The sequence below is a fragment of the Thunnus albacares genome, chromosome 1 (assembly GCF_914725855.1).
Source record: "Thunnus albacares chromosome 1, fThuAlb1.1, whole genome shotgun sequence".
Classification (NCBI taxonomy): Eukaryota; Metazoa; Chordata; class Actinopteri; order Scombriformes; family Scombridae; genus Thunnus; species Thunnus albacares.
In genome coordinates, this window is record NC_058106.1 from 20494269 (window position 1) to 20511109 (window position 16841).

Genomic DNA, 16841 nt, shown 5'->3' on the forward strand with positions numbered 1-16841 from the left:
CTCTATTTGACACAGAAAACTAACCAGTTCACATGAGGAGATAAAAATCTGCTTTGTTAAATCTTTGCAGAGTCTCCCCTCTGCACAGATCAAAGCCAGGAGCTTGACATCCTAACCTGTGCTCAGAGCTGACCTCTGCTCTGCAGCACAGGGGTCAGTGAAGGCAGCACAGGGACAGTGGGCCACCTCTGGAGGGTTTCCTCTTTTGCAGTGAAAAATACAATGGCAGGAAAAAAAAAGTTGCACATTTGTTGGAGCCCTTGTGTCTCAGATACATGTGACACTAAGCATGAAAGAGTCCATTGTGTCGTCTTTAGCTTTAATCTGTCCTCGACAGTACTCTTCCTCCTGGACAGGACACTTTGCGTAGGCTTTCTTCTTTCCTACCTCCTGTGCAGACTGCAGAGTGTGAAGCTGGCTATTTCTGACTAATTGCAGCACCAGGATCAACCAGTCTCTGCACTCATTGGGTTGTGGAAACCAACCTGAATTGAGTTATTCTCATGCGGTGCTGAGAGTGGGCGAAATTTATAATATCTAGGGTTTCATTGACGAGGTGAACCACCTCAGCTGAAACAAATCTACCTCCGCTAACATCATGTAAAGTTAATACACCTTCATGAAGCAGAGGTGCTAATTCATACAGAAAATGTCATATAATTATTGAGTGTTGCTATTGCTTAGGCCTTAATTTACTGACTAAATTGATTAAGTAATTGAGACAAGATTTGTCAAGATCTGAGTGGCGTGCCACCTCTGCTGCTCAGTTTCCTTGGGGAAACCCTGAAATCCACCTACCTCCTGGTATCAAATTATACTCCAATTTAGTACATTTCTTGGAAAAGCTATTGAGAAACTGATAAAAGTAATTAGACAGTCTGTTTTGGCTAATCCAGTATATTATTTATCTGACAAATTAAGAAGATATAAATTTTGCAGCATTTCCCACAATGGCTTCATACAATCAGATATTAAAGTAATAGTTACCATGACAGACACAGCGTGGAAAATGGTAAATGTCGTCCTATCACCCAGCCCAACATGGTGCCCTTTTTTTTTTTTTTTCAAAGGGTGTTGGTTGTCCATAGGTCTGTCTTCACCTAATGTGATATATCCTGTTTTGGCCTTTGTTGTCAGTCTTATCAGTGTCCTTCTTCCAGGCTCATCTCAGTCTGTCTTTATACGGTTACACCAGGTAGAATAGGACATTATCAGCAGACAAACAGGAACCTGTTGAAAGCCCATTGTCCAGAGTAACACACGGTGGCTGCTGATGGCTTTGTCTTCACCGGCTTCCCAGGCATAAATATGTCTGAAGAACACTGAGCAGCTTACTTTAATATTTGTGCCCAGTCTGATATTTATTGCCAGCTACGTTCTCACGATGGTGCTGCAAATGTGTCAACTTTGACAACCCGGCAATTATTGTAAATGTGACAAAGTTGATCCGTATTAGGGTTTGTTGCCCTCTTTAGCTAGGCATTTCCCATGAGTGGGGGCTGCAAATTACAATGTCATTTACAAGGATCCACTGTGCCTTTGAATACAAACACACAGATACACACACACACACACACACAGACAGGTTATGTAGAGATGACAGAGCTTCGTCATTATTCCCCTAGTGACTCACGTTGGAGTGTTATTATTCTGTTAATACTTTTAACTGGTTTAACCTATATTCTTTACCACACACAGTAAACAATCATTTTGTTATACCATACCTGTTAGTCACTCACCTGTGAGGCCTTTCTAAACACTACCTGGTAGTATTTGCTGTTAAAAAAGAATGTGGCTCACAATGAGTCATATTTTTCAAATCCTCCATGGAGAGATAGCAGCACATTAAGAATGCAAAACAAAAGAAGAAAACGAAAGAGGATGACATGATTAAATACAGCATGACTCTAATGTTTCATTAGTGACTGAGTGTGAAACTGGGAAACATTTGTTGATATTATTGAATTATGTTGTGTCTCATTTCTGACTTATACAGCCTGTCTAAATATTTGCTTACAGAGGTGGGCCACCTGATCCAGGGAGAGGGAGTTATTTTCCTTCTGCATTCCTGATGGAGTCGTACAGAGTGACTGGCGTTCCTAACAGTGGACCACAGCGGGGCTTCATTCAACCATCTCGCTCCTCCAGGCCCCACAGTAATGGAGCTGGTACATATGGTCTCAGCATCCGAGTCCAGGGTATAGATGGACACCCCTACGTAGTTCTGAACAACCAGGACAGGGGTCCTCAATCTTATATCCACTCCGACAGCAATGGGTACATTGACACAGAAGGCTCTTTTATTGAGAACTACCAGGAGTATGATTTCAGAGGAAGCAAGGAGGCTGGATCCAACAGCCCCTTCATGGAGTACAGGTCTCAGAAGATGTTGCATCCTACTGACCCCCAAAATGGCGTTACAGATTCACAAGGAAAGAAACCGTCCACGCTTCTGAACTTTCAGAAGCATCCCGAGTTACTGCAACCATATGATCCAGAGACCAACTCCTTGAACCTTGAAGGGTTTCACAGTCTACCCTCAAGGCCTTTGTCTCTGGCTGAGACTGGAAACAAAACCCAGAGTTCCTCATCCTCATCAAAAGTGTCTGCTCCGTCCCATGTCAGGTCATCAAGCCTGGACCAGAATAAAGCCCCTGCACAGCCGGACAAAAGGCATCCTCCCTCCCAGAGCCTGACCGAGACCACTCTTCCTAAGCCCAAGTCTCAGCCTCAGTCTTTGCCTCCAGCCCAGCCCACTCAGCCTCAGACCAAGCCACAACCACAAGTGGCTCAGCCGCAGTCCAAACCACGCCTCACGAACCTGAATCCACCTCAGTCCAAGACGACCTCTAAAACTCAGCCTCCCTACCAACCAGTGCCATCAGCCCAGCCTCAACCCTCCACTGTGTCAAGTCCCACAAGTGAGCAGAGCAAGATCCCATGCAGATCCCCCAGTTCCATGAGCAGTGCCAACTCCAGCCTCGAGCGCACCCGCCGTGAGCCCGATGTCCTTCCTCTACGGAGGACTGACTCCAGCGGACCTGTTCTTCAGTCCTCTTCTCGTTCCCGCCACTCCTCCTCATCTTCCACCTCGAAGGCCCTGCTGGATGAACAGATGGAGGCCCTGTACGCCGACACCATCAACCGCCATGAGAACCGGCGCTACATCCCTTTCCTCCCCGGTTCGGGCAGGGACATCGACACAGGCTCCATCCCTGGAGTGGATGAGCTCATTGAGAAGTTTGACGGCAAAGATGGCAGCCACCAGCGGAGGGGCAGGGCTGGGCGCAGAAACAGGATCAATCCAGAGGACAGGAAGCGCTCACGCAGTGTGGATAGTGCCCTCGGCCTGCGAGAAGGCTCTAGCTACTTAGATGAGTTTAGCTGCCACCGGGGCACATCAATGGAGCATGTCCTGCGGCCCTCACAGCTACGACAGCAGAAGACAGCCGGCAGTCAAGACTCCTGGCTCGCGGATGGAGATGGTAGGGTCGACTCAAGGGCTCCATCTCATGTCACCAGCGCGCCCGGCTCCCCACAAAGCACCATCTCTAAAGGTGTCGGCTACATCCAGGGATACAAAAAGCCACCGACTCGCTCCTCTTCTCTGCCATTCAAGAGTAAAGAGAGTGAGGACAGCGCCTCTTCATCGCTGTCAACGTCACTATCAAAACCCTCTTCCAGTGCAGACAAAAAGGCCAGTACAGAGGCAGATGTACAGGTAAAAAAAAAAACGAGATCTGTGCTGCATCCACTTTTAAGTAGCATTATGGTTGGATGTGACTTTGACAACCTTTAATTTCTTTGACTTAATTGGCGGCTTTTCATTTAAAACACCAGTACATTGTCCAACAGCCTTTATGAGTGATGGAAAGAAAACTGCTTTTTGCTTTACTATCTCTCTCATAAAATTATCTCTCTCTCTCATTTCTTTTCATATCAAGGCAACACCTGATCTTCTGAAAGGTCAGCAGGAGCTTTCACAACAAACACATGAAGAGACGGCAAAACAAATTTTGTTTAATTACCTCAAGGATGGGTGAGTTATTACCATTTGACCTCTCTAATCTTTTTGTAGTTGATGTTCTTATGAATATTCATAGATTTTTGATTAAAATGTGTTATTAAAGGATTATATCCTTGGCTGACTTATGACTTGAGCATATTGTTCTCGCCAAAGCCTACATCCAACATGTTGCACCATAGGTTAATGCATCACAAAGGAAGAAAGTGTGCTGTGGGAGAGCATAAATGGTTTTTATCAGGGCTGGACTGTTTGTGATAAAAGTGAAGGAATGTGCTCTTCTTACCCTCCCATCCAGGCTGCGAATGATCCAGCTGTCTGGAGTTTGTTTTCTTGCAGAATCCCACTTTCTCTCGCCACTTTGTCTTTGCTGCACTGTGTGAAACGAGGGCAAAACCTTCTGGTTGTTTCTGAAATCAGACACTGACTGACAGTCAATGAAAGGCATGCAGGGTTAATAGGTTAAATGGAGTAAACGGAGGCAAATATGAGGGTTTAAGTGTTCTTTACAGCCGATTCGTTATTTAGCCAATGTCAGGAATTATTTAACAGACCATCGCCTGCAGCATGTTGCCTTATTTGTTACACTGACAAACAGTTTGTAGGTTCCTACAGTTCTTGCATGTACTGCAGACTTGGGGATTGTAGAAGGAGAACAGGAAACTGTTTGGGTGTGTCGGGCCACAGGTCAGGAGTCACAGGACAAAGGAAAGGAAACACAGATGGAAGTGCTGGGGCTGAAACTGAGCTACATTCCCGAGGCCCAGAAGACAAACATTCACCAACAGGGGTTATAAAGGTTTAATGAAAATCATCTGTATGAGGAGAAGGGACGTTGGGAGGCTGTTTTCTGTGTCGGCCTTGTGATTTATTGAAATGATATATTTCTGTTGTCATGTGAAAATGGTGCAACATTAGTTTGGTTGGTTCTGATGTTTTCACTTCAACTGAAGGATTTTTTTTTGATGTTATGTGTGTTGAGAAAATCCTCCCATCTTTGGCTTTCAAAAGTCTGTCGATAAACTCAGAAATGCTTGTTCAACGCCAGAGACGAAGCTGCTTTTCTTGGTGCTCTGGAAAAGTTTAGGTTTTGGAAATGTAAGGTTTTTACTGACCAGAACAATACTGTAATTTACTATCCCATAAATTATGTCACAACGAACGGGCTTGAGGAACAAAAATTGTGTGGTGTGGGTGTATATGTGACCAAATTCTGTGAATCCGGACTTATTTAAAAATCATAAAAATATACATAAATATGCAGTTTTGTTTGAATTATTATCCATATGAATAAAACTACAGCTCAACTGCAAATGTTTACTATATCATATCACTTATATCATATTATCTGAATGCGAGATAAGGAGTAGGCAATCCATAACATGTTTAAGTTGTTTACATTTGAAACCATTGGGAATTTCTTAACCCTCACATGGCTGCTGATACATTTGTAGCTCTGGTTCCTGCTAATTTTACCCGGTGATGAAATGGGGCTCTGTAGCAATCCCATTCTTCAGCCCATTCTTCCGCTTATGTGCCTCATATGTTAGTTGGTGGGTGTAATGAAGCCGTTTGTGCTCTGAGGTGACACATCAAAGCAGTATGATCCCTCCTGACCCTTTCTAAGCTGGGAATGAGTTACTCTGTTCTAAGATCTTTGTTCAACAGTCAGGAATTAATTCCTGATCCCCAAAACACTGAGAAACATTTTTTTTAACCTTTTATAACCAGAGTCTGTTACCTTACCTGTGTGTTTCTTTGTCTGCAGAAACAACGATAACGATGAAACAACTAAGAGGAAGGTCAACCTCGTCTTTGAGAAGATTCAGACCTTGAAGTCTCGGGCCACAGGGAGTGCACAAGGCGACAACAAAGTGAGACATTGTTATAATATTGTAATTGTGCTTCACAAACAGTTAAAGGTCCCATGAAACTGTATTGTTGTGTGTTGTGTCCACTTGCATATTTCTCTGCTGTGAAGAGTGAAGTTGGTGCACATTACAGCTTCTAGTCTGTGTAACTAACTAGTTTGTTCTAACGTGAATTTTCAAATCAAACGTTAAATTTTGCCTTAACATCATGTTTGATTGAAATGATCTCAAAGCCATTTTATGGGACCTTTTTGAAGCTGTGAGCATATTATTTCTAGCTCTGAGTCTTTAGCTGTCTTTGCATAGCAGGCACTGTCAGCTATTGAATATTTAAACTTAAGATAAACAAAAAAGCTGTTCAGACGTTGATTTTGTATTTTTATTCATAATGTATCTATAACATTATAACGTTATAACCCATTCATCTATGTTCTGCTGTCAGTCCTCGGGCCTCACTGCACAGACCAAAGCCCTGCAGGAGCAGAACGCTGAGTTGGAGAAAGAAATGACCGAACTGAAAAGACAGCTTGAGGAACAAAGCACGGTAACAGTCTCACTACTGAGCTTCTGACTCCAGCCTGATTGTTTTTTTAGCATGTTTATTACTGAACTTGTTGTTTGAGACTACCCTTTAATTAAAGGTTTGGTTGGAAAGGAGATTTAAGGGATTACTGTTCAACTTGTTAAATTTTAAGATATTTTGGGATCTGTTAGATATATAATTGACTAAGTTTAGCACAAAGGCGCATTTTCATGATAAAATAATAGAATAAAGTACTACAGGTTACATCTTGACTTCTTGAAAACCCGTTGCTGCTGTAGTGTTTGAGTGTTCTGCTATAATACATACAAAAAGCTATTGTTTGCAGTACAAGTTAAATTAAAACTGGGTCAGTGTCAGGAATTTTTATTTAGCAATGATCCTCTCAATCCAAACACCAAAAGCGTAATGCGGGAGAAGATTAAATGTGTTTTTCTGCACGGAAATGTCTTCATTGACATTTGTGTGCTTTACCATCAGAAGAATCAGGCTGACAAGAAGGCGGCTGCAGGTTTGAAAGAGCAGCAGGAGGAGCTGGAGCGGAGTGCAGAGGAGTGCAAACGTCTGAAGGAAAAACTGGCCAAAACAGAAGCCGAGCTTCAGACCACCGTCGAAGAGTAAGTGCAGAGTAAAGATGCTGATAATAATGAACAGCGTAGATTCATCAACCTGCTTCGTTTAATTTAGAATTTCCAGGATGTTTCGTCATTGCCAATGCCAGCATTTTTATGTCTGTTACTTAAAGTGAGATGCACATGTGGTACAAGGTGGAAAACACAATTGCAGACACCTAGGTTCAGTTCTCGGTAGTGTTACTCTACCTCCATCTTGTTTGTAAGCTCCAACACATTTGGCAGTGTATGTAGTAGGAAGCTGGTGATGAATCATGTTCTTGTTGCTGCACTATTGGCTTCTACTTGTTTGTTGGGGCTCCTGCACTGAGGGAGGTGGGAACTAGGAGGAACAGCATGAACTTCATCCTCCTGGTGAAGGTAGGTCCTTGTTGGAAGGTGTAAAAAAAAAAAAAAAAAAAAAGCAGCAGTGTATATGAAGAGCTACGTGGCTTTTAACTCCTCCCTCAGGTCATATAATAATAAATAATAATAATTAGCTTGATGTGTTCATTATCAGCTGTGGTGTTGCATTGAAAGTTGCTTTGTCCTCAACATTTTCATGTGCTATGACACTGATACCAGCATTGGATGTCTGCTGATGAAACCGCTCAGATTGCTGATAGTTACAGCCCTTTCTATTTGGTTGATCTTTCTCCCTCCATATCATTATGTCCCTGGTAACTGATTTACTAATTATCCGTGCAGCTCCATTGTCTCCAGTTCACATATTATACAGCCATTATTTTACTGAGCTCAGTCTGGTGTTCGCAGTCCTTCAAGTGCAGAGTGTTGCCGTTATTCATAGCTTGCTGGTTGTGTTTTTGGAGGAAAATGTTGACCTTTAGTTTTTGTACTTGAAGGGAGATTTCGGAGGATTTTCACTCTTTGAACTCTTATTTCTTCCTCATTCTCTGTTCGGTCTTTGTTGTCAGTTTCTTTTTTATCTTCTTTTTGGATCTTTCATTTGTCAAAGTTAATAGAACATCATATTTCCTTCTCAGGATGAACAGCCTTTGAGAAACATGTGGTTGAACTAGATGCACTCGTTGTAGGGTGGTTTGTTTGAGTGAGCCTCACGTCACTTATCACCCTCCCGTCAGTGTTACAGCATTGGGGCAGTTTGGACATTATTGGTTTGCCAGCCTTCAGGTATTGGTTTTAACCTCTGTGCTCTGTAGCCCACATATTCAGACCCTGCACAGGTGCTGCCGTTTGTATGTGTGAATTAAGATGCAGGTGGATGAGTGCATATGTGCATATACGTGTGAACTTACAGCGTGTCGAGAACCTGCTCTGTGTTGTGACGTGTTGTGTGGTCTGTCAGGCTGTTCCAGGTGAAGATGGAGAGGGAGCAATATCAGACACAGATCAGAGACCTGCAGGACCAGCTGTCAGAGATGCACGATGAGCTCGACTCGGCCAAGAAGTCAGCTGCTGATGGAGAGAAAGACATCATTATGGCGGTAAAGCACAGTGTTCACTCACACACTACAGAAGAAAGAAATTATTGACTTTTTTTTTTTTGCTCAAACCCTCTAAGCTCGTATAACATGTGGCTGATGGCAACTGGTTTGTTTTCACTTCTTGCTGGTAGCCTTTCTGCTCACTATAACTGTATTACCATGAAAGAAATATATTCTTCTTCTTGAATTTAAAAAAGCCTGTATGCAAAACCACATTATGAAAATCAGTTTAGGAAAGAGTTAATTTTACACTTACAGTTTACAACTAGCCTGTCTGGAAGGAAGTCATGGTTTGTTGCAAGCTATTAAACAGCAGAACAAAAACATTTGAGGATAAAATAACACTTAGCTTCCAGAAAAAACCTTGTGATATGCTATAACAACTTATGGCTTTATACGGAAAGAGTTTCCTTTTAAGACACCACAGAAGAAGCTGTCTTATTTAACAAGCATACAAGCAAACACAATATTTATACTGTATATATGAAATGTTACTTTATTGTTATTGGTTATATCCAAGAGATCTACATTCTGCCTTGTTCAATCAAGCTCTACTTCTACAAATTTTTGGTGTTTAAATTGTTTAATAAACACAGTTGCAGTGAAAAAGAAAACATAAAGGTCACTGTTTAACTTTGTAGGTCAGCTTCAGTCTGAGTCTGCATATTCTGAGGTGAAGCTGTCAAACTCATTTTCCGCAGGATATGATGCAACTGAAGGTGGAGATGCAGGAAACTCTCCTGGCCAAGGAGGATCAGGAGGAGGTGCTGAGGAGGCGTGAGAGGGAGCTGACAGCTCTGAAAGGAGCCCTGAAGGAGGAAGTGGCCGCTCATGATCAGGAGGTGGACAAGATGAAGGAGCAGTATGAGAAGGAGATAAGCAGGCTGCAAACGTCTTTGGAGGAGGCCAAGCAGGTAATCAGCCTCCCTCTTTGTCTCCTCTCCTCTCCTCCCCCCTTCTGCCCCTGAGTTCCCCCCTCCTCATTTCCTTCACTCTCGCCCTCCCCCAATCCAGAAACGCACCCTGTCAGAGAGGAGTGTGGAGATAAGGACTGCATCAGGGGGGGCTGTAACGGGGTGTGTGTGTGTGTGTGTGTGTGTGTGTGTGTGTGTTTTGCATTGCAAGTTGTGCCATATGTTGGTCATCATAGTTGCTGCTTTGAAGTAACATTATTTACACCTTTCAACGAGTTTCACAGCTGCGGCACAGAGTATCAAAATACTCAGACACTGTTTTTTAAACAGGCAGAATATATCCAGAGCTCGTCCCCTTAAATTACCTCAGTATTACTGTGAGTAGAAAAAGAGGCAAAGAGGGTAAAAAAAATTATAAAAATGCAGGACTTCAACATACATACATTTAGAGTCCAAAATAAAACAACAGTAACAGCAAACATGAATTGTAAACATTGAAATGTAAAATGTTATAATGTACAGATCATCATGACAAGATCATTTCACAGAACTGGACATTATATATCCTATACTGAATAGTTTTGTCAACACATTTGATGCCTCACTAGTAACACCATAGTACATGCTGAAAGACAAGTTAACGGTTGACATTTCACTATTTGCAGAGTTCCTCCCATGTTTTTGTTAACCTTTTAAATCCCAGTTCTAGTTGTACATGCATAGATTTCATAATGTGTTATAAGCAGATGATTTTGTTCATATCTGCTGTGTTAATCATAAATCACAGATTCCATTATTTGGTTGTGCAGACTTCCAGAGAAACACTGATGAAAAGAGCATAAAAGACCCGTTTTTTTGATTTGTGGTGTTACTGTTTGGCCTTTTTTGTTTAAATATGCTTATCACCACAGGTCTGCTACTACAATCATCAGATACACAATAGAATAGGACAGGATGTTCACCTACACTCGACTCTTGATAAAAAATTGTCTATGTCAGCAGGAAAAACTGATAATGAAAATGAAACAAAATCTAACAGTTAAAGGTAGCACGTCATCATTTTTCATGGGAATTCTTTCCAGCCAGTCAAGTGTGGAGGTGTTTTCTTATCACAACTTGTTTCTCAAGGGAGGAACATTTTCTTGGAAGGAGGATGTTTGATAATGACATTTAGAGACATTTACTTTTATATGGACTTGATAGCAGTTGCCTTACTGGCAAGGTCACTATTTTGACTTTGGCAAGTCTCAATTAAAGGTTCCAATATATTCCGAAACGGAGTGGACACAGTTCTGCTTTTATTGCTTTGGCAAGACATTAACTTCTTAAAGTCTGTACATCAAAATTTAGAACTCTCCTCTGACCCTCCATTATGCAAATCTGTGTTACTTCTGCACCACAATGATAACAGTACCAGTGATGAAACAGCCATTACTTAAAAGCAGATGATTAGAAGTGAATCTCATCAGAGCAGGTAGGGTTTGTCTTGACAACTGTTGCTCCAAAATGCAGGAAGGTGAGTTAAGATGAGATGCGCAGTGGTGCAGGGAAGGAGACGGCACACTGTGTTGACTGAAGACACATTGTTTTCAGTAGGTTGCCGTGTGACTCACGTGTGTCCTGTTTGTCTCAAAGAGTGGAAGTTGTCCTTGTTCTCAGCTTCCTGCAGGCATGGTGGGGGTCCACAGCAGCACAGCACTCTGTCAAGAGTCTATGACAACATTTCTTTTTGTCGAACAGAGGTACTGCTCCCCCGAGGGAGTATGTCAGAATGGGATTTACCCTCAATGCTTTGTAAACACTTGGAAAGATGAAGTCATTGTTTGTTCCTCTTTTAAGAAATAATATTTTCTTATTCAATGGAGCCCTTTCCTTATGTCCTTGAATTAATGTTGTGTGTCCTCAGGTTACACTTGGTGACACATTTGTAGATTAGAAGACTGTAAATATTAATTATCATGCAGAAACATTAACTCAGATTCCTCCATTTAGTGGCACCATTTATGTTTACCTGTTTATATAATCTGTTTATGTTGGGGCAATGTGCAAATGGATTATAGGATGGATACATTGGCATATAAAAGACATAAGTTAAATAATTTTGTAGTCTTAGCTAGAAAATAAGCATTTTGCCAGCATGTAGGTATTAAATACTCTGTACGTTTGGATAGTGTAGTAATAGGCACATATGTGAAAATAAATCTTTCAAAAAAATACAGTAAATATAATTAAGTGGCCAATAGTCTGAGCTACAGGTTAATGAGAAAGTCTGACATTAAAAGTGAAAGTTGCTTATTATCTCTTGTACACTTCTACTTGGTGTGAGGGTGTCAGACAGAGGAAAGAGAGTCAGAGAGAACTGTGCATCTTTTCCCTCCCCGTCTCCAGCCAAAGTGCAAACCCCCCCTCCCACCCCCTTTTGTGTGGCCCTGATGTTTGCGGTGACCAGTGCGTCCCATGCAGAGAAGAATGCTGGAAACTGGAGCACTAAATTGCTCTGTATACCAGTTAATTGCAGTGGCAAGCCATCACTAATCTAATGAGCTGCCGTCCCTGAGTTACGTCGTGTCCCCTCTTCTTTCTGTGCCATGAAAGAGCGGGGGTAATTGTGGACCTCAGAAGAAAATGAATGATGAGTTTGTTTCACACAATAATAGCAGCGGGGGTTGGGACATGCTGAATAAGTGGGTCAGTATGCTGTAGAGAAGGGGATGCATGGCCGACCCCCTGAAAGGAACGGGGGGCCTGTTTTGTGTCTTAAATTGAAAGCTGCATTGTATTTTCAATGAGCTGAAATCTGTGGAATTTTATCAAGGTTGAAAAATCGTCAAACTTTCTCAAGAGAGACTATGAATTTGCTTATTTAGACAGGTGTTACTAACACGAGTTCTCAATGTTCTGTAACAAAAGACGTCTGCGCATTTGGAACTGGATTTGATCTTTCATGTCAGCATGCGCTGGTATGCAAAAAATGTGGAAAGATGAGGTGCAGCGAGTAGAGAGGAGGGTTTGTTTCCAAGAATGCCTGGGTCAAAGTGGAGAATGTGCACCCTGCAGACCTTCTTCACTCAGCTCCAGCTCTGTTACAGTGCACCCACCCCAACCTGCGGGAGAGGCTTGGATCTTTTCATTTATGCCTCTTCAGGGTGCTGCAGTTGCATCTCCATCTCTGCAGCGCTCCACACAGTGTTAGAGGCTTTAATAGGTCTCAGCCATACTCACCCTTCCTAACTGTAAAGACAGAGCCTTTCGCTTATCACACCATTTCCAGCTCTTGTTATGTTTCAACTTCAGCCCCGAGCCACAGTGTGTTACACGGCCACATTGTTATCAGGCTCTTATCTGTAACCTCAATCCACAAATGCTGTATTTTTTCATTTCCTAACTCCACAGTTTACACACAAGACTCCGCAGTAATCTCCCACTCACCTAAATGCAGTTCATTTTCTAGCCGGTGCCATCCGCGTCCGTATCTCAACCTGCCTCTTGAGTAATCTCTGCCAGTGTGTAAACTGAAGTCTCACTGTCTGATCATCAGACTGACGTAGCCCAGAGAAGAGTACCCCCTCAGGCTTGTTTTGAAAGTAAAGACTCCTGCATGAGTCTGTGTGTTTGATGATAGCACTATATTTCCCAGCGTAGCTTTAGGAGCTAATTTAGCAGGTGACTGGAAAGAGGAGGACGCAGATGCAGGGCAGCGAGTGAGGAGGGAAATGATGGACAGAATTTCTGGATCTTGACAGAGACGGCGAGGAGTTAGCTGTTTATACTTGTAGGAATATTACATCTTCCAGGGCTTCAAAGAACTTTCATGGTAGCTGTATATATTGATGACATTAACACTTTAAAAAAACGGAAGCTAAATGTTTAGTAGCTCAGTCAGAAAAGGTGTAGTTCAGAAAATGTTGCCGCCTGGCCATATGAGGGTCACACCCATGTGAAACCAGGCCTGGATGTTTGTGTTTATTGTACCTCGCTGCCTCAGTGTGGATGTGGTTGGAGCCTAATCTGCCAAAATAACTTGCAGGAGTCGACCTGCACACCTCCTATTGAGGTGAACCAGAAGATTTGAGACTAGTGGTTAAAAGCTTAACTTTTATTGTTATTTTTTTAATGAAATAATGAATCAGAGGCTTGAGGCATGCATGTTTGAGCTGTTAGTCTGATTGTTGTGGGGTGTGGATTTTGGCGTTCCTTCTCTGGCTCACAAGTTTATTCAAACCTTGTCTTCTTTGGCCTTTAGCCTGGAAAACTGGCACATAGAGTTTTCTCCCCACTTTGTCTTTCTGCTGAGACTTTACTGAGCCTCTGATTGAGTTTTGGCCAGGATGGCGGTGCATGATTAAATTGGCCCCGAGGGGCCTGTAAGTCAAAGTCGGAATCACACTCAACTAACTTTCTTAATTTGACAAATGCCCTGTAATTACTGCAAGTATTTTTAAGAACTGGTACCTTTGGTACTTGATGTCATATTTTCTCCCTTCACACTACATGATCCAGTTTTACATTTTAGACATGAATAGATTCACAGACTTTTGCTGAATATTGTACAAAAAGGCTGTAGATCAGATACTCCCACTGTTTTTAATGTCCAGAAACCTGCAGTGAGCATGAGATCAGAGACCCCAGTTTGATCAAATCTGTTCCCAGGAGACACAAAAAATAAATGTTTTCTGTTATATGAGTCTGTACTGACTCACAGAAAGTCTTTTGGGTGAAGCAGAGTGACTGTACTGAAAGGATTAAAATGGGCAGTCCTGTGATCATCACAAATAGGTGAGATAGGCTGTGTTCACTTTTTTTCTGATGAATTTGTTGTTTTACTAATCTTGTAAGTTAGGTGCACCATGATGAAGGCACATCAACACATTTTAATGTCATAAAGCTATGCTTGTTATGTGATAATTGCAGTTGGCAATAGTTGTCAGCAAACAGTGTTTATGGTGTCAACACCCAAGAGGCATATTTGACACTTTTGGAAGGATTGAGGACATTTCATCAAAAAACTATTTAGGAAACAGTTTTCTCAAACACTCTTTTTATTAATTTTTTTTTAGATCAGAAAAACATCAGTGTCTCTAAGAGCATTTGTATTTTCACAGTCTCACTGGTCTCTGTAATCTCATTTTATACCTAAATACCCCTGCAAGCCTGCAGTTTGGCTCGGCACAGAGACTCCTTTTTAAAGGAGGTTTGTGTTTCCATTTCTCTGAGGACAAGACAAGATTTGATTACTGTCCTCTTTTGACCAAAGAGATGCCAATGCTTCTCAGCTCTCACATTTTAATTTCTACTTCAATCCTTCCTTTCAGTCCATGACAGACCCTCTGTTCCAGTTAACCTCAGGTCTGGGTGCCTTTTTTAATAACAGAAGCCGTTGTATTTGTAACACATACTTGCTGGCACAGCAAATCAAGGCTTCTGCATCACCAGTGGAGTTGTGTTTTTCTTTTCCTGATATGAGGGTTAAGTACAGATAATGTGATACCATACAGGAAATGACCTGTACTCTGAATGACCTTGGTCAGTTTTATGCTGCATTTAAAAAGGCATGTTTGGATATGTAGCCACATTTCACTCCTTATTCTATGCTTTCTTGGCTTTAAAATATATGAAACAAATGAATTTTGTCTCTGGTTGCATCACTTCAGCTGTCAAAAAGTTCAGACCTGCTACAAGGAAAAACAGGATTGGTGACTTTATTGTGTCTCCTGCCAACCAGACAGGCAGTAAGCAGCTGACTGGCCAATAAACACAAAATACACGTCTACAACACTCATCACTCTGTTATACTATATTCTGTCTGAAGGAGTCAAAAGATCACACAACTTTAAAACCAGCATCCGTCCTCTGATTGGTTCATGAAATGAAAGACGTTTTGACAGTACAGGATATGTGAGAGAAATTGTCTTCCTTATGGATCTGTTGCAGAAGTTTTGTTTCTGTTGTTGTGGATCACAGAAATCACAGTTAACATGTTTTTGCAGCTGCTGCAGAAAGAAGGAAATCATGTGTTTGAGTGCATCCTGGTGTGGACTACCTCCAGCTGAGTGCACACGCGATATTAGAAAACCAGAATAGCTCGTCATCATTTAGCAAATTAGCAATTCACCAGGCAGCTTAAAGCATTTTTACATAGTAGTAGTAGTAGTAGTAGTAGTAATAATTAAGTAAATTGATGTGATCATTGTGGTAATTGTTTGTGATGTACATGACAGGAGTTGTTTTATGGCCTTGTGATGGTTTTATCAATAATACTTTCCTGACTGTGCCAAATCAGATTAATAATTAATAATGGTAATATTCTTACATAATAGTAAGTATATTACATAGTGCCATAAATGAAGGCTGAAAAGGACTCAATATTATATTATTTCAACATCAATAAATTATTATCACATTCATTTGAAACTCACGAATATAACAAGCATAAACAAAGCATCACCAGGAATATTATCAGCCTCCATTCTGTTGGGTTTTCTAGAACAAATGTTTTCAGAGTCTACCAGATGGAGGACTTAGTGAAAACATACCTCCAACATGTTTGTCTTCAAAAAAAGAAAACAAAGCACATGCAGGGCAACATCAGGAATTAGGGCAGAGAGAAATGATAAAATGTTAGCAGCTGGCTTTACAGAAAATTTGGAAAACTCCCAGTTTGTTTACAGTAATTATGAATGTACTATATGTATTCAGTTCTCCTTGTCTACTCATAGGTCTCTGTAGAGTTGTATATGAATCGGTTAGATGTAATTAGCTACTTAACAGGTTCCATGACAGCTTGTATACAGCATCATGAATATTTTTATGATGTTTTTGAAATTGACTGTTCTAACTAATAGAGGGATTAATCTTGCTAAAGTTATTGTTCACAGAAATGTGGCATGAAGAAACACAGGAAAATGATCAACAATCTGCTTGGTTGTGGGTTACTGTGGCAGCTGTGTTTATTTTTGGACCATCGCGGCTCTTTTGTTAAGCTGGAAGCTGATTTGGTGGGAATAACTGAAAGAGCCAAAATTTCACTACAGCACACGACCTGCGACACATTGTTCACTTCAGCATTCATGCCGCGCTTCAAAGACTGCACAAAGTTAGTTAATGTGCAACTTAATGCAAACAGTTTGAGTACACAAGTCAAACTTTCAGTTAAGGTAGAAGAAAAAACGAGTCATATTACCACATATTCCTCTTGTGATATTGTACTAATACACTCAAGACAGCTTGTGTTGACAGTCTCTTTGTTAAATTTGTATTTAAAGAGCTGATAGAAAATTGTATTAAATGGACAAAATAAATAAATCATTGTCTAAATAGCAAATAAACTGATTGTTTTGTTAGTACTAATTCTTCAGTGGTTGTTAGCTAATCTTTAATAATGTTTTAACACTTAATAAATGTTTAACTTTTCGTA

At 41.3% G+C, this 16841-nt stretch overlaps 1 protein-coding gene across 3 annotated transcripts in view; it reads left to right on the forward strand.

Annotated features, from left to right (window-relative positions):
• cgnl1 (cingulin-like 1) overlaps nucleotides 1-16841 on the forward strand; it is a 31175-nt gene that overhangs the window by 750 nt on the left and 13584 nt on the right. For 2 of the 3 annotated variants that reach the window (XM_044348748.1, XM_044348763.1), the window contains exons 2-8: nucleotides 2020-3721; nucleotides 3945-4039; nucleotides 5793-5898; nucleotides 6338-6439; nucleotides 6917-7053; nucleotides 8375-8513; nucleotides 9215-9427. In XM_044348748.1, coding sequence (XP_044204683.1) covers nucleotides 2072-3721; nucleotides 3945-4039; nucleotides 5793-5898; nucleotides 6338-6439; nucleotides 6917-7053; nucleotides 8375-8513; nucleotides 9215-9427 — 2442 coding nt within the window. In that variant the 5' untranslated portion in view covers nucleotides 2020-2071. The remainder of the gene's footprint in view (nucleotides 1-2019; nucleotides 3722-3944; nucleotides 4040-5792; nucleotides 5899-6337; nucleotides 6440-6916; nucleotides 7054-8374; nucleotides 8514-9214; nucleotides 9428-16841) is intronic. The other variant, XM_044348758.1, reaches the window with a different exon arrangement.